Below are 27,111 nucleotides of genomic sequence, written 5' to 3' on the forward strand. Positions count from 1 at the left end.
GTGGAGGATGCCGTAGGAGGGCAACAACCCAGCAGCAGGACCGCTACCTCTGCCTTTGTGCGAGGAGGAGCAGGCCACAAATGTGCATGTGTCTGCTCAAACGGTCAGAAACAGACTCCATGAGGGTGGTATGAGGGCCCGACGTCCACAGGTGGGGGTTGTGCTTACAGCCCAACACCGTGCAGGACGTTTGGCATTTGCCAGAGAACACCAAGATTGGCAAATTCGCCACTGGCGCCCTGTGCTCTTCACAGATGAAAGCAGCTTCACACTGAGCACATGTGACAGACGTGACAGAGTCTGGAGACGCCGTGGAGAACGTTCTGCTGCCTGCAACATCCTCCAGTATGACCGGTTTGGCGGTGGGTCAGTCATGGTGTGGGGTGGCATTTCTTTGGGGGGCCGCACAGCCCTCCATGTGCTCGCCAGAGGTAGCCTGACTGCCATTAGGTACCGAGATGAGATCCTCAGACCCCTTGTGAGACCATATGCTGGTGCGGTTGGCCCTGGGTTCCTCCTAACGCAAGACAATGCTAGACCTCATGTGGCTGGAGTGTGTCAGCAGTTCCTGCAAGAGGAAGGCATTGATGCTATGGACTGGCCCACCCGTTCCCCAGACCTGAATCCAATTGAGCACATCTGGGACATCATGTCTCGCTACATCCACCAACGCCACGTTGCACCACAGACTGTCCAGGAGTTGGCGGATGCTTTAGTCCAGGTCTGGGAGATCCCTCAGGAGACCATCCGCCACCTCATCAGGAGCATGCCCAGGCGTTGTAGGGAGGTCATACAGGCACGTGGAGGCCACACACACTACTGAGCCTCATTTTGACTTGTTTTAAGGACATTACATCAAAGTTGGATCAGCCTGTAGTGTGGTTTTCCACTCTTAATTTTGAGTGTGACTCCAAATCCAGACCTCCATGGGTTGATAAATTTGATTTCCATTGATAATATTTGTGTGATTTTGTTGTCAGCACATTCAACTATGTAAAGAAAAAAGTATTTCATAAGAATATTTCCTTCATTCAGATCTAGGATGTGTAATTTTAGTGTTCCCTTTATTTTTTTGAGCAGTGTATATAGTCGATTTGATTATGTTTAAATTGAAATGGTGCTGAAATAGCAGAGGCAGTGCTCCTGTTGTGGTTCTAAATCAGTAGATTTTTGTTGAGTAAACTGTCAAAATCGTTAACTTGACCATGCTGCAGGTCATATAACAGTTTTTTTTTTTACATGCAATATTTGCTTCGTGGACTTCACTGGACAGATGTTGCTCTACGGTTTTGTGAGGAAACAAACATGTGTACTTTGTCTTGTACATGTGTCTTTTTTTGTCATGGCCTTATTGTATATCACGATGGCGTATGAACGATTGGGTTATAGAGCCAACAACGGTTTATATCAAAACATAGGCTGTAATATTGCTTTTTTTACTGGGATTGGTTTACCTAATGATTTTACCCACGCACCGTTCTAGGCTGGAACATGACAGCGAGTTCAGTTTACTTGAGTGCCGTGTGCAGTTCCCAGACCTCAACCCAAAAGAGCATCTTCGGGATGAGATGGAACGGGCTGTTCACATCATGATTGTACCGCCATCCAATCTGCAGCAACTGCGTGATGCCATCATGGACCAACATCCCTGTTGAACGTTTCCGACATCTTGTAGAATGCTCCGAAGAATTCAGGCTGTTTATGGAGGCAAAGGTGGGTCCGACCCAGGTACTAGATGGGTGTACTTACTATGACTGTGATATGTGGTTGTCCCACCTAGCTATCTTAAGATGAATGCACTAATTGTAAGTGACTCTGTATAAGAGTGTCTGCTAAATGACTAAAATGTAAAGGTAAAAAAAAAAATCCATAAATTGATTTCATATCTATAGGCTACAATGAGATTTTCTGCATTTATCAAAGTCCCATCAGGTAGCCTGATCTCAGATGTGTCCATGTAAACAGGATTAATAGGGAAATCATTCCGTTGCAAAGCATGGAAACGTTCGAATCAAACTGTAATATTCATCTATTGTGGTTAGTCAATCACATTATAGTGTGAATGTAACCATTAATAAATCATAAAACATGTAATCCATAACTGCAAGCTTAACAGTGCCCTTTATTGAATCAAGAAGATATTTGACAGGAAATACTTTTTGTTTGCAAACATTGCATGTACATACACCTTTGAATGACATTTCTTAAAACACTTATCTCTGATCTAGTTTATAAATGTGACATAACAGACACCTATGCCATGCTCCCCACAAAGCGCAGGTGATGTCATCAAACACACAAGAAGAACTTCCTTCTTTCTCTCATACACACACAAAAAGCATCCTCGATTTAGAGGACACTCACTGGGAATCTCACCAAAGATGACATTTTTGCCTTCAAAGGAGCAAAATAACAGTGACACACCATTGTAGAATAAGGCATGTGTAAGATGTAATTTGTCTTTAAGTTTTATCTCATGTCCTGGATGAACTTACCGTTGCACTTTCAGTCAACACAGTTTCCCAGCGGGACTCATCTGGTCCCATTCTAATCCCCCAAACTCATTTTACCACAGACATCAACAGTTAAACTGACAGGGGTGGCATTTTGGACACACTTTAAGACACAGGTTCGATCATCCATCCTCTAGCGCATACTCAGTGTTAAGACTTAATGAATTGTCGTTCAGTAACAAACTTGCTTCAGTTAAAAAAGATGAGGTTATACATCTAATCAATTAATACTGGAACTTTTACAACAAACATTCCCCTGAAAAATATATTATACAAAACATCATAATGACAATGCACTCCCAAAATAAAACAGTGAAAATTGGTGCACGATCCAGTGATGAGAGCAACATAAGACACCAATAAATAGCCAGTGTTCGCACAGTCAGTAGCCTCTGCGTCACGGTAGATAGACATACTCCTTTCCTGACGCCCTGTCCCCAATCTCCCTGCACACACAGCCCAGGTTCCCTTCCAATAAAAAAAAAAAGCAGAAATATAAAAGCATCTTCTTTATATCATGTCAAAAAAGTACATAAATAAAAAATAAAAAAAAACAGTTCTTGTCGTTAGTATAAAAATTGGTAATAAAAAAGGAGAATCTTCAGTCAGGTCAGATGTTCTTGTCCATTGTCCATTTAAAAGTATTTTTGATTTAGTTTTCCGATTGATGAGTTCTTCTGTCCACTCTACTTAAACTGGTTAGGGATAAGGCCCATCTGAGAATGCAAACTCATTGGAGGACTGGAGATACCCTCTGACCAATCAGACATATTGGAATGTGGAGAGGAGCTGGACCATTGGTCAGGGGATCCGGGGGAGGGAGTTAGAAAGGGGTGGTCAGGCACCTGAAGCTGGTGATTGGGTGTGTTGTCTATTGGGCTGGAATAGCTGTGCTGGGAGGGTGGGGTGAGGAACTGTGTGCCGAGAATCTGGGTCTCCTGGGGGAGGATGGTGTGGATGGGGACCGAGCGACCCGCCCCGTTGCCCTGCTGCAGGTCCGAGCCGCTCAGCTCGCTGCTCAGGAAACTCTGGCTCAGGACCTGGCCGGCCGTGGTGGAGTTGGAGTTCTGGTGCTGGAGCTGCGGGTTCTGCCGGGAGTGCATCTGCTGCATGAGGTGGGGCGGCGTGCCCAGATGGCTGGTCTGCAGGCCCTGGTAGCCCATGATCCGGGACAGGGTGGCAGTGGGGACCCCGCGGAGGGGAGCCATCATACCGTGGGACATGGGAAGGCCTTGGTTGAAGCCACCCTGCTGCCCGAGACCCGGGTGCATCCTGGAGTGCCAATCACACTGTCCTCTTCCCCCAGCTCCGCCCATGGCCATAGTGATGGTTCCCTGGCTGCTGGGGCTAGAAACAGGCAGGTGGGACAGGCGGGGAGGGTTCGGGTCAAAGGGCATACGCCCCATGTCCTGCCCCTTGCCCATGCCCATCTGACCCAGGTGGCTGTCTCCACTGCCTTGCAGGTGGTTGAACGACATGGGCGGAGACTGCTGGAATGGCGATGTCATTGGCGGCGACGCCACGTCGGACAGGTACCCGTGGGGCGACTCCAGGGAGTCGACGGGCGAGAGAACGGCTGAGCTGTCCAGCAGACTGCCCTTCCCGTCCAGGGACTTCTTCTTCCGTATCCTCATATCTTTGCCACCATCCTTCCCTCCAGAGCCTGGCTTGCGGACCTTCTTGCCTGGGGCGGTGGGCTTGAGGCTGCCCAGGTATCCGTTGGGGGAGCACAGAGGAGGGGACAGGCTGGTGGCGCTCAGGGTCCCATTATGGAGCCCTGGGCTCCTCACCAGGTTGTATTCATCGAGCAGACGGATGATGTCATGGTGCATTCGCTCCTGGGCGATGTCCCGGGGCAGCTGGTCCAGGTGGTCGGTGATCTCACGGTTGGCAAAGTGCTCCAGCAGTACCTTGGCCGTCTCATAACTGCCCTCTCTGGCTGCCAGAAAGAGAGGAGTTTCCTCCTAGAGAGACAGAAAACAGTGCGTGAGAAAATGTTTATACAATACTTAATTTTACATTCGATTGTGATTATTCTTTGATCCCTTGAACAATGGTGGCATTTACTGGAATGGCATTGCACAATCAGCGTTTAGTATTTTTTCTCAACATTTCTAAATACACCATTGCGCATGTAACAATTACACACATAACTACACAAGTTGGCAAATAGTAGTTTCACTAGTGTGTCAACTAGTGTGATATGTAAGAGCCATGTTTGTGTGACCCATGTTTTTCACCTTGTTGTTCTGCATGTCTTTGTTGGCGCCATTCTTCAACAACACCATGGCAGCATCCACGTTGTTGACAGCTGAAGCCCAATGAAGGGCAGATTTACCTGGAGAAAAAATTAAAATAAATAAAAGGATGGATGATTTAATACAAAAGCAAATAACCTGCACATTCCTAGACCATGAGGGCCATAGTCCATGAAGATGGGTCAGCCGGTTAAGGGAAAATCTCAAATTACACCCATTCCCTTAGTACACTGTGTGGGAGATATGTGAATGTGAATAGAACCAAAGTAAATTCAGTGTAACACGGAACCCAAACCGGCTGCGGGCATGCGCCATCGTGCATACATTTATTTTGTCCCCACCACACCAAACACGACACGTTAAAATATCAAAACAAACTCTGAACCAATTATATTAATTTGGGGACAGGTCGAAAAACATGAAACATTTATGGCAATTTAGCTAGCTAGCTTGCACTTGCTAGCTAATTTGTCCTATTTAGCTAGCTTGCTGTTGATAGCTAATTTGTCCTGGGATATAAACATTGAGTTGTTATTTTACCTGAAATGCACAAGGTCCTCTACTCCACCAATTAATCCACACATAAAACGGTCAACCGAATCGTTTCTAGTCATCTCTCATCCTTCCAGGCCTTTTCTTCTCTTGACTTTATATTGCGATTGGCAACTTTCATAAATTAGGTGCATTACCGCCACTGACCTCGTTTGTCTTCAGTCACCCACGTGGGAGAGGCAGGACTTGCAGCGCGATCTGCATCACAAATAGAACTGACTTCTATTTTAGCCCTCGCTCGTTGGCGCGCGTGAGCAGTGTGGGTGCAATAATTGAATAATATAGATTTCTAAATTTATTTTGCAACGCTCACGCACGCGACGCGAGTGGTGTAGTCAGCCTGTAACCTACCAAAGTCATCGATGGCGTTGGCATCAGCATGGCAGTTGATAAGCTCATCCACCATTCCTTCCACAGCCAATCGGGCAGCCAGGATCAGAGGAGTCGTTCCATCATGCATGCGGGCGTCAAGATCAGTTGCCCGGTTCCGGATCAGAATCTGAACGAAAAGACAGACACCTTTAGTGAACATGTACAGTACAGGCTAAATCTGAGGTCAAAGTCCAAATACTTAACTGGTAATAAGGAATGCTACATATGGCATTGTATATAATAGCATTTTCAATTCACGTAAATTCACCTTTTTGCACATGCTTTAGAAAAGCATTTTGATAGTCCACAAATGAAAAGTGGCATATAAAATGAATGTATTTATTAATTCAGAGTAGCACTATGCTAAGTATGTAGCACTACTAGAGTACTGTAGTAGTTTAGTGAACTCTGGTACCTGGAAGACTCCCTGTGCGTCTGCAGCCACAGCGGCGTGCAGTGGAGTGCGCCCCATGTTGTCCTGGACGTTGGCGTCGGCGGTGGACTCCAGCAGTCGCTTGGCGGCGTCGGAACGGGCGTAGCGGGCGGCAAGGTGAAGAGCGGTCTCGCCTGTGCGGTCCGTCTGGTTGTGCAGGTTGGCGCCCTGGTAGATGAAGTCAGAGATTATCTCAGCCGAAGGGTCCTCCTCCTCCTCACTGTTCCCCATCTCCAAGCCTCCCCCGCTGCACGATGCGATCATTAGAGGAGTGAAACCGTCTGAGAGATGGGAGGTGGATAGAGAGAAAAAAAAACACACATTAGGACAAAGGGCAAATACTTGATTTAAACTGAGTGGCACTCCAGTCTCCTTTTCTTCTCATTTAACACCTGGTTTACTTAACAATAGGTTGGCATGGGGGTGTTGGCCTTTGCTCTTTTGTTTTAGTTATTGCTCCTCTATCGTCCCTCAAGCAAGGGGGGAGGCCAATATCATCACAAATTCAAAAAAAAATTTATCACTGGAGGACGTCTTTAATGTTACTTCTAAACAAGTCATGTGACAGGGGGGTATGACACAGACACCATATAGGCCCTCCATATCAGACGTCATCCAGCTACTCCATCCAAGAGGGGGAGATCAACAATTTGTGATTGTGGAGGCCAGGTCATCTGATGAAGCATTCCATCACTCTCCTTGGTCAAATAACCCTTACACAGGCTGGAGGTGTGTTGGGTCATTGTCCTGTTGAAAAACAAATGATAGTCCCACTAAGCGCAAACCAGATGGGATGGCATATCGCTGCAGAATGCTGTGGTAGCCATGCTGGTTAAGTGTGCCTTGAATTCTAAATAAATCACTGTCACCAGCATAGCACCCCCACACCATCACACCTCCTCCATGCTTCACGGTGGGAACATCACATGCAGAGAGATCATCCATTCACCTACTCTGTGCCTCACAAAGACACAGCGGTTGGAACCAAAAATATGAAATTTGGACTCCAGACCAAAGGACAGATTTCCACCAGTCTAATGTCCATTGATCGTTTTCTTGGCCCAAGCAAGTCTCTTCTTCTTATTGTTGTCCTTTAGTAGTGGTTTCTTTGCAGCAATTCGACCATGAAGGCCTGATTGACGTAGTCCCCTCTAAACAGTTGATGTTGAGATGTGTCCGTTACTTGAACTCTGTGAAGCATTTATTTGGGCTGCAATTTCTGAGATTGGTCACTCTAGTGAACTTATCCTCTGCAGCAGAGGTAACTCTGGGTCTTCTTTTCCTGCGGCGGTCCTCATGAGAGCCAGTTTCATCATAGCGCTTGATGGTTTTTGCAACTGTACTTGAAGAAACTTTCAAAGTTCTTGACATTTTCTGCATTTACTGACCTTCATGTCTTAAAGTAATGACGGACTGTCATTTCTCTTTGCTTATTTGAGCTATTCTTGCCATAATATGCACTTGGTATTTTACAAAATAGGGCTATCTTCTGTATTCCACTCCTACCTTGTCACAACACAACTGATTGGCTCAAACACATTAAGGAAAGAATTTCCACAAATTAACTTTTAACAAGGCACACCTGTTAATTGAAATGCATTCTAGGTGACTACCCCATAAAACTGGTTGAGAGAATGCCAAGAGTGTGCAAAGCTGTCATCAAGGCAAAGGGTGGCTACTTTGAAGAATCTCAAATATATTTTGATTTGTTTAACACTTTCTTGGTTACTACATGATTCCATATGTGTTATTTCATAGTTTTGATGTTTTCACTATTATTATATAGTGAAAATAAAGAAAAACCCTGGAATGAGTAGGTGTGTCCAAACTTTTGACTGGTACTGTATATAGAGAGAAAAAAAAGAGCAGAGGGAGATCCTCACACACCTGGGCCTCGGACATTGACGTCCATGCAGTCATTCTCGATCTCTCCCTGGGGAGGCGTGGGGGCGATGGAAGGGATCCGCAGATCAGCCGCGTCCAGGTGTTGCTGGGTCCACTGTCTGTGGTCAGTGCGGTCATCTAGGTCCAACATTGCCTGCTCCTCAAACTAACACAGACAAACATGGTCCATCAACTATCGTACAAAAGATCCAATAAACGAATACAGGGCAACACAATCTCTGTGACCACACAATACACATTATGTGTACACTATTTTATACATTTAGTGGTTGTACATGGTCTGTGTAGGTTTCAGATGCTCTCTTACCCTAAAGCGTCTCGAGTCTGGCTCCTCCTCTCCCCACAATCCATTCTGGCTGTCGTCCATCAGAGAAATGTCCAAAATGTTCTTCAGTGGCCTGATGGACATAGGAAAGACCAGTTAGATAAGCCACACATGAAAAGACACACACACACAAACACGCACGCACGCACGCACTTACTTGAGTCCCACAGAGTCCTCTCCTACGGGCTCTCTGCGTTTCTTCTTGCTGGGCTCAGAAACTTTGAAGCCCTCAGGGAACCAGAGCTGTCCGTGCTCCCGTCGGCGTTTACGTGACACCAGCACCCCCAGGCAGATGAAGCCCAGTACAGCCAGCCCCAGGAACACCACGTACATGGGGTATAGCTCAGAGGATGCAGGGGTGGGCTGCACACCTGGGAGAGAGGGGCAGGGAGAGTACAGCATGTCAGAATGAGGACACAACTGTTGTACTATGTATGTAATTCTTACAGTTGAAGTCGGAAGTTTACATACACTTCGGCTGGAGTCATTAAAACTCGTTTTTCCAACCACTCCACAAATTTCTTGTTAACAAACTATAGTTTTGGCAAGTCGGTTAGGACATCTACTTTGTGCATGACACAAGTAATTTTTCCAACAATTGTTTAGACAGATTATTTCACTGTATCACAATTCCAGTGGGTCAGAAGTTTACATACACTAAGTTGACTATGCCTTTAAATAGCTTGAAAAATTCCAGTAAATGATGTCATGGCTTTAGAAGCGTCTGATAGGCTAATTGACATAATTTGAGTGAATTGGAGGTGTACCTGTGGATGTATTTCAACGCCCACCTTCAAACTCAGGGCCACTTTGCTTGACATCATGGGAAAACCAAAGAAAAATAGCCAAGTCCTCAGAAAAAAAATTGTTGAACCTTTGGTTCAGCCTTGGGAGCAATTTCCAAACGCCTGAAGGTACCATGTTCATCTGTACAAACAGTAGTATGCAAGTATAAACACCACGGGACCACGAAGCCGTCATACCGCTCAGGAAGGAGACGCGTTCTGTCTCCTAGAGATGAACATACTTTGGTGCGAAAAGTGCAAATCAATCCCAGAACAACAGCAAAGGACCTTGTGAAGATGCTGGAGGAAACAGGTACAAAAGTATTGACATAACCTGAAAGGCCGCTCAGCAAGTAAGAAGCCACTGCTCCAAAACCAAAGCCAGACTATGGTTTGCAAATGCACATGGGGACAAAGATCATACTTTTTGGAGAAATGTCCTCTGGTCTGATGAAACGAATGACCATCATTATGTTTGGAGGAAAAAGGTGGACGCTTGCAAGCCGAAGAACACCATCCCAAACGTGAAGCACGGGGGTGGCAGCATCATGTTGTGGGGGTGCTTTGCTGCAGGAGGGACTAGTGCACTTCACAAAATAGATGGCATCATGAGGGATAAAAATTATGTGGATATATTGAGGCAACATCTCAAGACATCAGTCAGGAAGTTTAAGCTTGGTCGCAAATGGGTCTTCCAAATGGACAATGACCCCAAGCATTCTTCCAAATTGTGGCAAAATGGCTTAAGGACAACAAAGTCAAGGTATTGGAGTGGCCATCACAAAGCCATGACCTCAATCCTATAGAAAATTTGTGGGCAGAACTGAAAAAGCGTGTGCGAGCAAGGAGGCCTACAAACCTGACTCAGTTACACCAGCTCTGTCAGGAGGAATGGGCCAAAATTCACCCAACTTATTGTGGGAAGCTTGCGAAAGGCTACCCGAAACGTTTGACCCAAGTTAAGCAATTTAAAGGCAATGCTACCAAATACTATTTGAGTGGATGTAAACTTCTGACCCATTGGGAATGTGATGAAAGAAAGAAAAGCTGAAATAAATCACTCTCTCTACTATTATTCTGACAATTCACATTCTTAAAATAAAGTGGTGATCCTAACTGATCTAAGACAGGGAATTTTTACTAGGATTAAATGTCAGGAATTGTGAAAAACTGAGTTTAAATGTATTTGGCTAAGGTGTATGTAAACCTCCGACTTCAACTGTATGTGCTCTACGTCTGTCTATGTGAATATCTGTATATTGGCATGCTGTATGACACACATTTTTCCTAATGGATGCATATAAAGTCACCATCATCATCTAAATCACAAGCATTAAAGTAGTTATTAGCCTATTTTCATAATTTCATAGTCATATTTTATGAAGGAGAGACATTTTTTAATGGAGAATATTTCAGCTGGAGAGATACTGTATGTTGCTACTTACTGGTGACTGCCTCGATGTAAGGAACATTGAGATTCCCGCTGGAGGCCAATGCTCCCAGGAACGCGGCGACGTCGGTGGCGCTCTGGAAGCATTCCGTGGACTGCTGGTAGCACTGGCGGTTATCAATCTCCAGGTATACCACCGACCTATCAAAGAAGGGGAGAGTTAATTCAACCAATAATAGGGAAGGAAAGGATTCACTTGACCAATCAGGTCAACTTCTGACACTCCTCTCGAATATCAAATCTAAGGAAAATTCTTTGGAAAGACTCAACAAGTAATGTCTGAGTGAGTGTTTTGTGTGAGTGAGCGAGCGACTGTGGGTGCATTCGTGTGTGCATCATTGAATGCGTGTGACTGAGCAATGTATAACAAAATGAACAAGTGTGTGTACCTACCCTTTGACCTGCATGAGGTCCAATTCTCTGCGCTGGCGGGGCAGGTTTACCATGGACCCCACGCTCTCCTTCACCTGGCCCAGCATGTTGGCCGGCACGACCGCCCAGTCGGGCCAGCTGTCGGTGGAACGCTTCACGTTGTGCTTAGCCAGCTCCTGCTCGCTGCCATAGTAGGGGAACACCATGGGCTCTCCGTTTGCGTCGCGCCGGAACACCACGTTGGTGTGCAAAACGCTGCTGAGCTCACGGAGGAACGTGGATAAACCATTTTTTAGCTGCTCGGGGGGGATGTGGACCACAAGGACCAGGTGGCCGTCAGCTAGCTTCTCGGGCATGTTGTTGGCGCAGTCCAGGCCGTCCCACTCGCACTCTGCGTTGTTACAGCCCTGGTCGCAGTGGCCGTCCGCATAGTGGTCCTTACAGTACTGGTCATACAGCGGGCTGGGGAGAGGGAGCATTAACATGGACAATATTAGGATTAGCACTTAAGTTAACTAAAGACAGAGGACTTGGATGAGGTCGCAATGTAGATAGAAAAGTCGGTTGGCTAGAAAAGATGACTTGCATAGGTAGACTTGTAAGGAGTTGGAAGGTTGGAAGTAGACAATGTTCATTATTCTTACAAACACAACATATCATCCTTCTTACATGGTTGAATATGTTTTAATAATCATCTGAGAGTGAAACAGGTTTGAGACTGGGCATAGTGAGATAGTGAGAGGTTGAGATGGAACATAGGATATTGGAATTCGAGCACGACTGAGACTCACTTGCACTGTCCCTCCTGTCCCTGGCAGTCGAAGCCGTCGTAGAGACACCCAGGGCTTTTGCACTGCTCGTCGCACTTCCCGTCATTGAAGTACCGCCAGCACTGCAGAGCCGCCGAGCAGTTCTGCCATGGGTCATCGAAGTTGAGTGAGCAGTCGCCGCCGTCCCAGCCGCAGGCGTGGTTGTTGCACAGCGAGTCACAGATGTGGTTGCCCGCCCACTCGTCGCACTGCGGGATCTCGCAGCTCACCTCTACCTCGGGTGGTGGTGTGATGTCCCGGCCGAACCCACCGGGAAAGGAGTAATCAAGGATGTGGCAGAGCAGGCCATTGAAGTTGTTCGGGCAGCTGCAGTGGAAGAAGGGTGCATCGGGGGTTCTCTGGCAAGTGCCCCCGTTGTAGCAGTGGTTGACGTTGCAGGGGCTGTTCGTGGGAGTCTGGCACTCGGGGCCGGTAAAAGCCGCGGGGCACAAGCAACGAGGGCTCAGGTGGCCGGAGACACAGGTGCCACCATTTCTGCAGTTGAGGCTACCACAGAAGCGTGAGTCGTATTCGCAGGAGGAGCCTGTGTAACCCTGGATAAGACAGAGATAGGCGAGATGAGGTTGTGCCTCAAAACAGTCTGTTGGCACGCACATTTACTTTGCGTCGCCAAACCGCTCCCTTTCCACAAAGATATACAAAAAAAGAGACTGAAAGTTAATCAAAACACATGAATAATGATGCTTAATTGTGGCTAGAAATACAGAGGGAACTGTATGCTGTCCAAACAGCCCCTAACAGCCACACCATATTCCCTTTTCTCTAAATGGGGAACATGTTGCCATTATGGCCAGGGTGAGGTCCACAGTTTGTGGTCTGGTCAGTGGAGTGTGGCTCAGTTGGTAGAGCAAGGCGCTCGCAATGCCAGGGTTGTAGGTTCACTTTCCACGGGGACCAGTACAAAAATGTAAGCACTCACTACCGCTCTGGATGAGATTGTCTGTTAAATGACTAACATGTAAATGTGCTCACCGGTGGGCATTTGCAGATGAATCCGTCGGGGTTGTTACTGGCCACTGCACACATTCCTCCGTTCCTACATGGTCTCCCCTTACAGCCATCAAACACCTTGTCACAGCGCTGGCCTGGAGTTGAGAAGAGAGAGGTAGAACGATGTGTGTTATTTATGTACATTGCAAATGTGTGGACAATGTTTTTTTGTTTTTGTCTTGCATTGTTGTGTCAATCGGTCATAAACACAGAACAATCCAATTTATTTGAGGTGCGTAGGGTATGGTCAGTACCTGTGTATCCAGTGCGACACTCGCAGCGGTAGCTGTTGGTGAGCTGGACACAGTTGTAGGAGCCTCGCAGGTCGCAGGGGTCCGACAGGCACTCGTTGACGTCACCCTCGCAGCGCTCCCCTACGTAGCCAGCGGGGCACATGCAGTGGTAGCCCCCCACTCTGTCCACACACTGACCCTTGTTGAAACACTTGGGCTCATTGGTCAGAGGGTCCGTAGAAGGGTTACAGTCATCCAGGTTGATCTCACAGTGAATGCCTGGGGAAAGGGTGGGCTGAGGATTAGCATTCAGGATTAGACCCACCCGTTGTATAATATCAAGTGTATGGACTAGGTCTCCCTTGAGTAGGGTTGCGCAATTCTGGAAACTTTCAATACATTTCCAGATTATCTTGACATCCAGGTTGGAGGACTCCCGGGAATCAGGAGGGAATAAGCAGGAAATACGGAAGAACAGTATTACATCTAATTCTATGTAATTTAGCATAGAGCTCCACTTAGTCTACTACTGCATGGTTCTACATGACTAATATGCTGCTACTAACTGTTCTGTGCTTGTTTTTCAGTGGTAGACTGCAGACGGATGAGAGCTTCATATACATTTTTATGAGATGGCTGGTGTGTGTGTGTATGTGCTAATGTGTACCTTGTGTTCCTCTGGGACAGGAGCATTTGTAGGTGTTTATGAGGTCGATGCAGGTGCCCCCGTGCTGACAGGGCTGAGACAGACATTCGTTGATCTCCTTGGAGCAGTTCACCCCGTGGTACCCAGGAAGACACTGACAGAGACAAACCGGACCAAAACCATTCAAATACCAGAGAAATTAAGTACTAACTTAAACACGATTCAAGATACCCAGCATTGCTCTACTTTCACACTGTTCTAATATCAAGTGTATGGACCAGGTTTCCCTTGAGTAGGGTTGCACAATTCTGGAAACTTTCAATAAATTCCCAGATTTTCCCAAAATCCTGGTTGGAGGATTCCGGATTTCCAACCAGGATTTCTGGATAATCTGGGAATTTATTGAAAATTTCCAGAATTGTGCAACCCTACTCAAGGGAAACCTGGTCCATACACTTGATATTATACAACGGGTGGGTCTAATCCTGAATGCTGATTGATTAAAACCGCATTTCAGCCGGTGTCTATTCCACAAATTACCACTTGCTAAATCTGTGACGTTAAAATGCTTGTCTCATCAGCCCAGCCAGGCAACTTATAAACTTGACCTCCACTATAAAAAGCATCTAGACATTATCTCACATTTCATTTAAACCAACATTTTGCTAACAACAGCGGATATTTGAATAAACCTTGCTATCTATCTCTCCAACATTTGCAACACTGTTTCAATATTGAAATTCGGTCTCCTGCTGTCCCATAGTAATGAACATGTCGGGAGTCAGGACGAGACAGACAGGAAGACAGCTTTTCTCAGCCAGTCAAAATCTGGAATCAGCTGGCATAATTTTTATGGATATATACAAAAAAATATATATTGAAAAAAGTAATTTGCAGTCTTTCCAGCTTCAGTTTGAAGTGATTGTGTTACTGTAGCTTTGTTGTTGGCTAGCTCCTCTGAACAACAGTGTCCTGACAAGGGTTCACATTTTCTAGGGCAGGCGAAATAGTGCCTCATTAGCTCATTGTGATGGATGTATCCAAATAAATGTCAATAGAAAAACAGCTTAAACAACCGCAAATGCAGCTACTTTGCTGTTATTCTGGCTGCACTTCTGACGTGACTGTAAATTAGCCGTAGTTGGCTAGCTAGCAAGTAAGGGATAAGAACGTTGCCAGCCAGTATGGCAATGGAACATTTAGAACGAACGACTGGGCCACGTGAATAGATACAGAACGACTGGGTCGCGTCTCTAGCAACCCTAGATTTGTGTTGGGACTACAGTTGAAGTCGGAAGTTTACATACACCTTAACCAAATACATTTAAACTCAGTTTTTCACAATTCCTAACATTAATCCTAGTAAAAAGTCTCTGTCTTAGGTCAGTTAGGATCACCACTTTATTTTAAGAATGTGAAATGTCAGAATAATAGTAGAGAGAATTATTTATTTCAGCTTTTATTTCTTTCATCACATTCCCAGTGGGTCAGAAGTTTACATACATTCAATTAGTATTTGGTAGCATTGCCTTTAAAATTGTTTAACTTGGGTCAAATGTTTCAGGTAGCCTTCCACAATAATTTGTGTGAATTTTGGCCCATTCCTCCTGACAGAGCTGGGGTAACTGAGTCAGGTTTGTAGGCCTCCTTGCTCGCACACGCTTTTTCAGTTCTGCCCACACATTTTCTATTGGATTGAGGTCAGGGCTTTGTGATGGCCACTCCATCTTGACTTTGTTGTCCTTAAGCCATTTTGCCACAACTTTGGAAGTATGCTTGGGGTCATTATCCATTTGGAAGACCCATTTGCAACCAAGCTTTAACTTCCTGACATGTCTTGAGATGTTGTTTCAATATATCCACATAATTTTCCTCCCCCATGATGCCATCTATTTTGTGAAGTGCACCAGTCCCTCCTGCAGCAAAGCACCCCTACAACATGATGCTGACACCCCCGTTCTTCACGTTTGGGATGGTGTTCTTCAGCTTGCAAGCCTCCCCCTTTTGCCTCCAAACATAACGATGGCCAAACAGTTGTTACTATTTTTGTTTCATCAGACCAGAGAACATTTCTCCAAAAAGTACAATCTTTGTCCCCATGTGCAGTTGCAAACCGTAGTCTAGCTTTTTTATGGCGGTTTTGGAGCAGTGGCTTCTTCCTTGCTGAGTGGCCTTTCAGGTTATGTCGATATAGGACTCGTTTTACTGTGGATATATATACTTTTGTACCCGTTTCCTCCAGCATCTTCACAAGGTCCTTTGCTGTTGTTCTGGGATTGATTTGCACTTTTCGCACCAAAGTACGTTCATCTCAAGGAGACAGAACGTGTCTCCTGCCTGAACGGTATGACGGCTGTGTGGTCCCACGGTGTTTATACTTGCGTACTATTGTTTGTACAGATGAACGTGGTACCTTCAGGCGTTTGGAAATTGCCCCCAAGAATGAACCAGACTTGTGGAGGACTACAAATTTTTTTTCCTGAGGTCTTGGCTGATTTCTTTTGATTTTCCCATGATGTCAAGCTAAGAGGCACTGAGTTTGAAGGTAGGCCTTGAAATACATCCACAGGTACACCTCCAATTAACAAAAATGATGTCAATTAGCCTATCAGAAGCTTCTAAAGCCATGACAGAATTTTCTGGAATTTCCCAAGCTGTTTAAAGGCACAGTCAACGCAGTGTATGTAAACTTCTGACCCAAAGGAATTGTGATACAGTGAATTCTAAGTGAAATAATCTGTCTATAAACAATTGTTGGAAAAATGACTTGTGTCATGCATAAAGTAGATGTCCTAACCGACTTGCCAAAACTATAGTTAATTAACAAGAAATTTGTGGAGTGGTTGAAAAACAAGTTTTAATGACTCCAACCTAAGTGTATGTAAACGTCCGACTTCAACTGTATATCTTGTGGAAAGATGAAATAGCAACGGTTTCATCTTGAATTTTGACATCCTACCACCCTTGAAAGAAAGAGAGATTATACTGTAGCTCACCAAGTGGCGGAGCTGTCGTTTTTGTTGTGCTTGGAATTACGGAGTGGGCATATAACTGCGTAAATGAATGATAACAAATGAATAATAATTGATGTTTGTGTTGATTAAGCTTTGCTAGCTAGAGCATATATACCTCACAACTGTACCCTCCCAGGTAGTCTGTGCAGGTGGCACCGTTCTGGCAAGGGTTGGGGGCGCACTCGTCCACCTGTTCCTGGCAGTAGCTGCCCATGTAGCCCGCCTGGCAGCGGCAGTAGTGGGTGTTGCCAGCATCCAGACACTGGCCCGAGTTACGACACAGGAGAGCCACCTCCACACCTTCAGACAAGAGGGGGGGGGGGTGGGTGGGGGGGAGATATTAGCTATACAGTAACATATATACACTCACACAGCATACAAAAACACACAAACATGCTCTTACCATCCCCTAACCATTCTGTATTGGTCAATTTTACATGCAAAACTGGATCTTTGTCTGCTTGGCCTAGAGATGGTCATAGAGTGTGTGCGCAGAACAATGTGCTCTGTCTCGCCTAAATTAACAGTCTAATAGTTACATATAATGTCTTCAGAAAGTATTCATACTCCTTGACTTAATCCACATTTTGTTGTGTGAATAAAAAAGTATATATATTTAAAAAAATACATCTCACATATCTACACACAATACATCTAAAAATGTAATGGATTTTTGGGGAAATGAAATACAGAAATATTTAATTTACATAAGTATTCACACCCGAGTCAATATACGTTAGAATAATCTTTGGCAGTAATTACAGCTGTGAGGCTTTCTGGATAAGTCTATAAGAGCTTTGCACACCTGGATTGTACAATATTTGCCCATTATTCTTTTCAAAATGCTTCAAGCTCTGTCAAATTGATCATTTCAAGACAACCATTTTCAAGTCTTGCCATAGATTTTCAAGCAGATTTAAGTCTAAACTAACTCTGACACTCAGGAACATTCACTGTCTTCTTGGTAAGCAACTCCAGTATATATTTGGCCTTGTGTTTAGGTTATTGTCTTGCTGAAAGGTGAATGAATTTCCCAGTGTCTGGTGGAAAGCAGACTGAACCAGGTTTTCCTCTAGGATTTTGTCTGTGATTAGCTCCATTCCATTTCTTTTTCATCCTGAAAAACTCAGCAGTCTTTAACAATTACATGCATACCCATAACATTATGCAGCCACCACTATGTTTGAAAATATGGAGAGTGGTACTCAGTAATGTGTTGTATTGGATTTTCCCCAAGCATAAAACTTTATATTCAGCACAAAAAGTTAATTGCTTTGCACATTTTTTGTTGTTGCAGTATTACCTTAGTGCCTTGTTGCAAAAACAGAATGCATGTTTTGGAATATTTGTATACTGTATAGGCTTCCTTCTTTTCACTCTGTCAATTAGATTGGCATTGTGGAGTAACTACAACGTTGTTGATCCATCCTCAGTTTTCTCCTATCGCAGCCATTAAACTGTTTTAAAGTCACCATTGGTCTCAAGTTAAAATGCCCGAGCGGTTTCCTTCCACTCTGGCAACTGAGTTAGGAATGACGCCTGTATATTTGTAGTGACTGGGTGTATTGATACACCATCCAAAGTGTAATTTATATCTTCACCATGCTCAAAGGGATATTTAGTGTCTGCTTTATTTTAATTGTATTTTTTTAACCCATCTACCAATAGGTACTGTTCCTTGCGAGGCATTGGAAAACCTTCCTGCTCTTTGTGGTTGAATCTGTGTTTGAAATTCACTGCTCTACTGAGGGACCTTACAGATAATTGTATGCGTGGGGTACAATTTTACTTCTGAACTTATTTAGGCTTGCCATAACAAAGGGGTTGAATACTTATTGACTCAAAACATTTCAGATTATTTTTTTTTATACATTTGTAAAAATGTCAAAAAACATAATTCCACTTTGACATTAAAGGGTATTGTGTCTAGGCCAGTGACCAACAATCTTAATTTAATCAATTTCAAATTCTGTCTGTAACACAACAACAACAAAAAAGTTAGGGGGGGGAATACTTTCTGAAGGCACTGTATACTTTGAATTGTTTTTACTCTGTGTGCTTTGTGTTCACCTTGCTGTTTGGCGGCCACCTCGCAGGAGACACTGGGGACATCACAGTAGAGGCCGGTCCATCCCGTCTGACACTGACAGGTGTACGAGGAGCCCTGCTGCCAACACGAGCCTCCGTTCTTACAGGGAGATGAGTCACACCACCGCACCAGGTTCTGCAAGCAGAGCAGGAACACATTAACACACAAATAAACCCATGCGTAACACACACACACACACACACACACACACACTTGAGGGGACTACCACTATTACGTCTCAGTTGTTTCTAAGATGTTTTTTAAAATTATATAAATAGAAATAGAGGGAAAATAATTATATACAAACACACACATAGAATTCCATGAAGCTCTGAAAATCAAATGAACTCAGGAGATATGGCTGCCTAGCCAGAACACATAAACCCACTGCCCTTAGTCAAGATGGCTGCCGCTCTGCCCATACCTGGCAGTTGACTCCAGTGTAGCCATGAGGGCAGGTACACTTGTAGGTGCCGTAGCTGTCCAGACAGGTGCCACCGTTGAGGCAGGGCTTGGAGTCACACTCGTTGATGTCGTGCTGGCAGTAGCTGCCTGTGAAGCCTGGCAGACACAGGCAGGTGAAGGTATTGATGCCATCCACGCAGGTGCCACCGTTGAAGCAAGAGCTAGAGAAAAAACACACAACAACGGACGAGTTTTGAGACTATAAGTATAGTAAACAAATGAGTTAAAGGGATGTTAAAAGGATAGTTCACCTTTTTTTACATTTTTGACTTTAGCTTATTTTAAAATGTTGTTTCTTCCAATCTGTTTTTAAAATTATTAGCTGGTTATTTAGCAACATCCAGAATAATCTGGTCAGCATTTTACTTAATATTTTTTATTTATTTAACCGTTATTTAACTAGGCAAGTCAGTTACAAACAAATTATTATTTACAATGATGGCCTAGGAACAGTGGGTTAACTGCCTTGTTCAGGGGCAGAACGACATGTTACTTGCCCAACGCTCTAACCACTAGGCTACCCGCCGCCCCGAGCTTGAATCAAGCAATGTGGAAAGGGATTGTTTCTCTTAGGATGTATTCAAAAGCATTTTACATTTTTAGTAATTTAGTAGACATTCTTATCCAGAGACACTTAACAATTAGTGCACTCATCTAAAAAGATAGCTGGGCGAGACAACCACATCAGTCGTATAAATTAAGTTTTCCCTCAAAGTAGTTCAGCAAATTCAGCACTAGTAGGAAAAGACATGGGATTTATTTAAGATACTCTGAAGAGGTATGGTTTCTTGCAAAAAAGGGGCTCTTTCTCCGTGCTTTTGAATTGCCACTAATGAAAGCACAGTATGTGAACTGCTCTCTGTACCTCTCTGTGCAGTCGGGGGTGTTATTCTCGCAGTTGATGCCACCGAAACCGGGTGGACAGGTGCAGGTGTAGGAGTTGACACAGTCGGTGCAGTTGGCCCCGTTCTTACACGGGTTGCTCTCGCACTCGTTAATGTCCTGCTCACACCTGCCACCACGGAACCCTGACAGACAAGTGCACACAAAGCTGTCCACTCCATCTCTGCACAGACCTCCATTACTGCAGGGGTCTAGAAAGAGAACGCGAGAGAGATATGTAATCAGGTAAGGGATACAGTTGGGCCAAGTTCACTTTACAAGACAGAGGGAAGAGTTGACGTTTAGTTCCTTACTGGGCTTGCAGTCGTCGATGTCCGTCTCACACTTCTGGCCGGTGTAGCCCGGACGGCAGCTGCATCGGTAGCTGCCCACCATGTTGTGGCATGTGGCGCCGCTGCGGCAAGGACTTTTCACACATTCGTTGATGTCTATCTCGCATGTTTGACCTGAGAGAAGAGGGGGGCAGTCAGTCTCTCGAAGAACACCCCTCTATTGGATGGATGGGTGGACAGATGGAGGAATAAACAGAACAGATGGATGGAGGAAGATATGAGTAGTTTACCTTGCCATCCCTCCGGACAGAGGCAGGAGAAGCTCTGGTAGTCCTCTGACTCATGACACACTCCACCGTTCTTACAGGGCCGGGGGCTGCATGGGGCCAGCAGTGTCTCACACGTCTCACCTGGTAGGGATAGGAACACAACACACACCTCAAACAAATGCCCTCAAGTGCTACAGGGAACCCATCACAGATCATTAATATATGTCTGTACGCTGTTTGAGTAAGAGCCATGAATGTTTGTTCCATTCATACATGTTTCGTTCATGTTACATTTTTATTTCACTCTCCACTTCCCTTTTGCAGTTAGACAACTTTGGAGAAGTACTACATCACGATTCAATGCTTTTAAACTCTTGGTAGAGTTGACTTCTTCAAAGTTGTTTTACAGCGAAATGAAAATGGCAGCATTGCATGATATTTCCCTTTTCTAGTAACATACGGAGGACTTTCCCCCATCAGTTTTTAAAGCCCACTTTTCCGTCCACTTCCCTATCCATCTCCACAGTAACCAGAGGCCAGGCAGGAAGCTGCTTCCTGTTTCCTGCTATTGTTTAGCCCAGAGACAGGAAGAGGAAGTGGCCACGGGCTCCAGTTCCTAGTCCTCACGGTCTATAGCATGTTATTCCCACACACCCACACACACACACACACACACAAGCGTGCAAACACGCACACAGTTATCACAACATGGTAGACAGGGTGGATTTTTCCACAAATGATAGAGAGGAACAAATCATAAGGCCTGTTTCCACACAGTTAGTGGGCACTCAACTATTCTGGAGCCCCACAGGGCTTTCTGAGTAGAGGGCCAAACCAAAACCAGCCATAAGGCTACTGTACATCTCGTTAGGCCTATATGGCTCCGGGAAAATCAATACGTTATCATACCGGTATAGGGCAGTAAGCAGTTGCACTTGTAGCCGGCCACGTCGTCAATGCAGGTGCCCTGGTTCAGGCAGGGGTTGGAGGCACACTCGTTGATGTTAGTTTGGCAGTTAGGTCCTAAGGCATGGCCGGGGATTAGAGAACACACATGGGTTAGAGTCGCAGATGTACGAGGGATGATATCCACCACACACAAATTCAGAGTTGCGGCATTGAGAGGGTTTTTATTTAACTAGGCAAGTCAGTTTAGAACAAATTCCTATTTACAATGACGGCCTACCAAAAAGCAAAAGGCCGCCTGCGGGGACGGGGGCTGGAATATAAAAAATAAATAAAAATATAGAACAAAACACACATCACGACAAGAGACACTACATAAAGAGAGACCTAAGACAACAACATAGCATGGCAGCAACACATGACAACACAACATGGCAGCAGCACAAAACATGATACAATATTTCCCTTTTCTAGTCACATACGGGCACAAACAACAGCACAAAGGGCAAGAAGGTAGACAACAATACATCACACAAAGCAGCCACAACTGTCAGTAAGAGTGTCCATGATTGAGTCTTAGAATGACGAGATTGAGAAAACTGTCCAGTTTGAGTGTTTTTGCAGCTCGTTCCAGTCGCTAGCTGCAGCGAACTGAAAAGAGGAGCGACCCAGGGATGTGTGTGCTTTGGGGACCTTTAACAGAATGTGACTGGCAGAACGGGTGTTGTATGTGGAGGATGAGGGCTGCAGTAGATATATCAGATAAGGGTTCCCCAGTGAGGCCTAAGAGGGTTTTATAAATAAGCATCAACCAGTGGGTCTTGCGACAAGTATACAGAGATGCCAAGTTTACAGAGGAGTATAGAGTGCAGTGATGTGTCCTATAAGAAGCATTGGTGGCAAATCTGATGGCCGAATGGTAAAGACAATCTAGCCGCTCGAGAGCACCCTTACCTGCCGATCTATAAATTACGTCTCCGTAATCTAGCATGGGTAAAATAGTAATCTGAATCAAGGTTAGTTTGGCAGCTGGGGTGAAAGAGGAGTGTTTACGATAGAGGAAACCAAGTCTAGATTTAACTTGAGCCTGCAGCTTTGATATGTGCTGAAAGAAGGACAGTGTACCATCTAGCCATACTCCCAAGTACTTGTATGAGATGACTACCTCAAGCCCAAACACCTGTGGGGAGAGGGGCATTCTTCTTACCAGACCACATGACCTTTGTTTTGGAGGTGTTCAGAACAAGGTTAAGGGTAGAGAGAGCTTGTTGGACACTAAGAAAGCTTTGTTGTTGAGCGTTTAACACAAAATCCGGGGAGGGGCCAGCTGAGTATAAGACTGTTTTATCCGCATACAAATGGATGAGAGAGCTTCCTACTGCCTGAGCGATGTTGTTGATGTAAATTGAGAAGAGTGTGGGGCCTAGGATCGAGCCTTGAGATACTCCCTTGGTGACAGGCAGTGGCTGAGACATCAGATGTTCTGACTTTATACACTGCACTCTGAGAGAGGTAGTTACCAGGACGATAACACCCAGGAACAGTCAACAAGGAGCTATTTGAAAGTTTAATGCTTAAAACCAGCAAATCAAATTGTTTGGGGACAGACTTGGTAGAGACAACCGAGCACTGAAGGTGTTCCTTGGTAAAGATTGCCACTCCACCACCTTTGGAAGATCTGTCTTGCCGAAGAAGGTTATATCCAGAAAGATTAACATAAATGTCCAAAACACTCTTCCTTAAGCACGTCTCAGTAATGACCAACACATCTGGATTGGAGCTGTGAACCCACATTTTCAATTGATCCATTTTAGGTAATAAGCTTCTAGTGTTAACTTGCAAGGTGTAAGAAGGTAGAGAAGAGCGAGAGAGGGAGGGGCAAAGGGAGAGAGACACGGAGATGATAGGGACAGTGAGAAACAGTAAGGGAAGACACGTTGAATTGAACTGACCACTGAAGCCGGCTCGGCAGCTACAAACATATCCACTGGTCATATCCTTGCAGGTGCCACCGTTCATACACGGGTTGGACTCACACTCGTTGTTGTTGATGTCACAGTTAGGCCCACCCCAGCCAGAGTCACAGAAACACCTGTAGCTGGAATACAGATAGAGAAAGGTGAGTGAGTGAGTGAGTGAGTGAGTGAGTGAGTGAGTGAGTGAGTGAGTGAGTGTGCGCTCACCCATTGACCAGATCCTGGCAGCGGCCATGGATGCAGGGGTTGCTGCCACACTCATCCACCTGCAACAGACAGGTGGCATCACTGTAGCCCTCTGGGCACAGGCACGTGAAGCTGTTGATGCTATCGATGCAGGTGCCACCGTTGTGACAGGGGTTGATGGCACACTCGTCGGTATTGATGTTGCACATGGCGCCTGAAAATCCAACACAGCAGGGGGTGAGTTTTGATTCATTTATGGCCATTGTTTAAAGAAACCACAGCTGGACATACTGTTTTCTTCTCCCTCTCTAATCCTTTGTTCGTTGCTGAGGTGATGGGGGGGAGTCTGCACAACACACAGGGCCACATTACTAAAGGGTATATAGAAGCAGGGTGAGGCTGCCTGGCTAGCCGCTGGAGATTAGCAGTGAGGCCTTTCCCTCTCCCTACCCATTGAATAATAAGATGTGCTCTGGTAAGGAGGGAGAAGGAATGTTTCAGCTGGATCTGAGGGGGTGTAAGCTCAGATATTTTATACCAGTGACAATGGGACACACAAAGCCTCTCGCCACCCCCTCCTCGCCTCATAGGGGGAACTGTGGAGGAGGGAGGGAGGGCCACCTTAACCCAGGGCTGGTAAGGAGAAACAGAATGGCCAGGCCCCATTTCACACGCCGGTGAGCAACAATTACACCCCCCCCCCCATCAATCAGAAAGGGGAGGGCCCAACTGCCTGCTCTACAACTACAATGGCCCTCTGTCTGTGAGCCCTGCCCCTCGACACTCACACAACAGAGGAAAGAGGACAAAAAGACAGAGGAGCAAGGGGGCAGCAGCAGCTTGCCGCGACCCTCCCAACCTAAGAGTTTATTAAATATTCACAGACACACACAAATGTGACACGTACGTACACACACACACACACACACACACACAGACACGTAGAGAAAACAGGTCCTACAGGGTTTTGAAACAGGAGCCCCATGGGAACAAGTGGACTGGAATTGTTATTCCACAAATGGTTTGGGCTAAATAATCCACCTTTTCTTCACTGACACCGGGAAACGTATAAAAGGGTCAGTTGCTTAGGTGTAAAAACACATTTCATACAGACCAGGTGCACATGCAGCAGATGTGTGTGTGTTTGTGTGTGTCTGTGTGTGTGTGAGAGAGAGAGTAGTTGCATGTGTGTGTATCAGGTTTGGGGCTGCCTCTCTGTTCTCCCGCCTTGTCCCACACAGGGAATGTGACACCACTCTTCTTTTTCAGTCAGCTCACTGGCCCCCTCCCTTCCCCCTTTCTTCCACCTGCCCCAGATTCTCCCGTCGACCCAGTGCTCACCTGCGTAACCCGGCTCACATGCACACTCGTAGCTGTTGATCTTGTCAATGCACCTCCCGTAGTCACAGGGCTTGCTCTTACAGTCATCCAGATTCACCTCACAGTTAAAGCCTGTCAAACAACCAAAGTAGGGGGGTACAATGTTACTAACACGGGCAGAGCTTCGCACATATGCCTGGATGTGGCTGCCTGTGTTGGAAAATGTGTAGGATTGTAGTATGGTGTGTGCATGTGTGTGTCTGCCTGCCTGTGTGGATGCGTATCTCTGTGTGTCTTCCTGGATGCGCGTGCGTGCGTGTGTGTGTGTGTGAGAGTCTGAGTTTTTGTACCTGCAGTGCCTTTGGGGCATGTGCAGATGTAAGTGTTCTCCCTGTCCTGACAGGTGCCTCCGTTCTGACATGGCTGGCTCAGACACTCGTTGATGTTGGTCTCGCACAGGCGGCCCGTGTAACCAGGGTGACAGTAGCAGGTGAAGGTGGCCAGGCCGTCCTTACACGTGCCATAGTGACAGGGGTCCGAGTAACACTCGTTGATGTCAGTCTCACAGTGCTGTCCAGAGTAACCTGGAAAGGAGGAGAAGATAGTTCTAAACCTTTCTCCAGAAGTGTGCCCTCGTTCACTCCCCCTCGTGCATTTCAAAAGCATTGGATTGGTGCAAGCATAGCTGGAAGGAGTTTCCACCATATTCCTCACACCAATCCATGTATTTTAAATCCATGAAAGGGAGTGTATGAGTGCACATTTCAGAATAAGGGTAGTCAGAACATAGCTTATGTTCTAGGATGAAGAGGTCTTATAGAGGGGGAAATTCCGCCGAACCAAAGGAAGCCTATCGATGAACCTTGGCTTGGCCTTGGTCCATGTAACCACCTTATAAAGTGTATTAATTTAAACACAAGAATTGAGCCTCAAACCGTTCTGACCATGTGCTAGCCGACTGTACCTTCAGTGCATTCACATGAGTATTTGTTAGGGCCGTCGGTACACTTGGCTCCGTTCATGCAGGGCGTGCTGGCACACTCATCGATGTCAACCTGACAAAGACCACCAGAGAAGCCTGGACAGGGAAGAATATATATATATCAGCCATATACCTTTTTGTTGTCGTTTTCTGTGCTGTTTTGCTATTCTTACAGTTTTGTTATTTGTCTCGTATCGAATCCAAGTTTATGTACATCTAACATGGGGCGGCAGCATAGCCTAGTGGTTAAAGCGTTGGACTAGTAGCCGAAAGGTTGCAAGATCGAATCCCCGAGCTGACAAGGTACAAATCTGTCGTTCTGACCCTGAACAAGGCAGTTAACACACTGTTCCTAGGCCGTCATTGAAAATAAGAATTTGTTCTTAACTGACTTGCCTAGTTAAATAAAGGTAAAATATAAAAACATGATTTGTGGGCTACAACCTTTTCTTCCCAATTTTGTGATATCCAATTGGTAGTAACAGTCTTGTCCCATTGCTGCAACTCCCCTATGGACTCGAGAGAGAGGCGAAGGTCGAGAGCCATGCCTCCTCCGAAACACGACCCTGCCAAGCCGCACTGCTTCTTGACACACTGCTCGCTTAACCCGGAAGCCAGCCGCACCAATGTGTCGGAGGAAACACCATCTAGCTGGCGACCGAAGTCAGCTTGCAGGCGCCCGGCCTCCCACAGGAGTCACTAGTGCACGATGGGGACAAGGACATCCTGGCCCGGCCAAACCCTCGCAAATTGTGCGCTATCTTATGGGTCTCCCGGTCACGGCCATCGGAGACACAGCCTGTGATCGAATCTGGGTCTGTAGTGATGCCTCAAGCACTGTGATGCAGTGCCTTAGACCACTGCGGCACTCGGGAGGCCCGGGACAGTTTTTTAGATTCAAATCCTGTGTTGTCTTGGAAAGCATTTACCCTATGATACATTAAAGAGTTGTCAAAATAATACCAGCGTATAAACATATTGCTGTCATGTAAAGATGCACATTTCTCACGTCTCGTACGCAACCACTAGATTTACACCCCTGCAAGCAGTACACTCTGAACAGAA

General features: G+C 45.7%; 1 protein-coding gene across 1 annotated transcript in view; it reads right to left on the reverse strand.

Annotated features, from left to right (window-relative positions):
* Nucleotides 1-2,102: 2,102 nt before the first annotated feature.
* The window catches only part of LOC139543482 (neurogenic locus notch homolog protein 1-like), a 56,012-nt gene continuing 31,003 nt past the window's right edge, over nt 2,103-27,111 (reverse strand). The window contains exons 10-34 of the mRNA XM_071349586.1: nt 26,029-26,142; nt 25,415-25,648; nt 25,086-25,196; nt 23,766-23,958; nt 23,535-23,680; nt 21,586-21,699; nt 20,698-20,817; nt 20,429-20,581; nt 20,098-20,326; nt 19,192-19,393; nt 18,749-18,902; nt 16,794-16,978; nt 13,686-13,818; nt 13,040-13,297; nt 12,768-12,880; nt 11,757-12,328; nt 10,987-11,427; nt 10,589-10,734; nt 8,516-8,729; nt 8,341-8,431; nt 8,016-8,178; nt 6,111-6,409; nt 5,675-5,822; nt 4,754-4,851; nt 2,103-4,477 (exon numbers count right to left, since the gene is read on the reverse strand). Coding sequence (XP_071205687.1) covers nt 3,200-4,477; nt 4,754-4,851; nt 5,675-5,822; nt 6,111-6,409; nt 8,016-8,178; nt 8,341-8,431; nt 8,516-8,729; nt 10,589-10,734; nt 10,987-11,427; nt 11,757-12,328; nt 12,768-12,880; nt 13,040-13,297; nt 13,686-13,818; nt 16,794-16,978; nt 18,749-18,902; nt 19,192-19,393; nt 20,098-20,326; nt 20,429-20,581; nt 20,698-20,817; nt 21,586-21,699; nt 23,535-23,680; nt 23,766-23,958; nt 25,086-25,196; nt 25,415-25,648; nt 26,029-26,142 — 5,909 coding nt within the window. The 3' untranslated portion in view covers nt 2,103-3,199. The remainder of the gene's footprint in view (nt 4,478-4,753; nt 4,852-5,674; nt 5,823-6,110; nt 6,410-8,015; nt 8,179-8,340; nt 8,432-8,515; nt 8,730-10,588; nt 10,735-10,986; nt 11,428-11,756; nt 12,329-12,767; nt 12,881-13,039; nt 13,298-13,685; nt 13,819-16,793; nt 16,979-18,748; nt 18,903-19,191; nt 19,394-20,097; nt 20,327-20,428; nt 20,582-20,697; nt 20,818-21,585; nt 21,700-23,534; nt 23,681-23,765; nt 23,959-25,085; nt 25,197-25,414; nt 25,649-26,028; nt 26,143-27,111) is intronic.

This window comes from Salvelinus alpinus, chromosome 18 (assembly GCF_045679555.1).
Source record: "Salvelinus alpinus chromosome 18, SLU_Salpinus.1, whole genome shotgun sequence".
NCBI classification, from domain to species: Eukaryota; Metazoa; Chordata; class Actinopteri; order Salmoniformes; family Salmonidae; genus Salvelinus; species Salvelinus alpinus.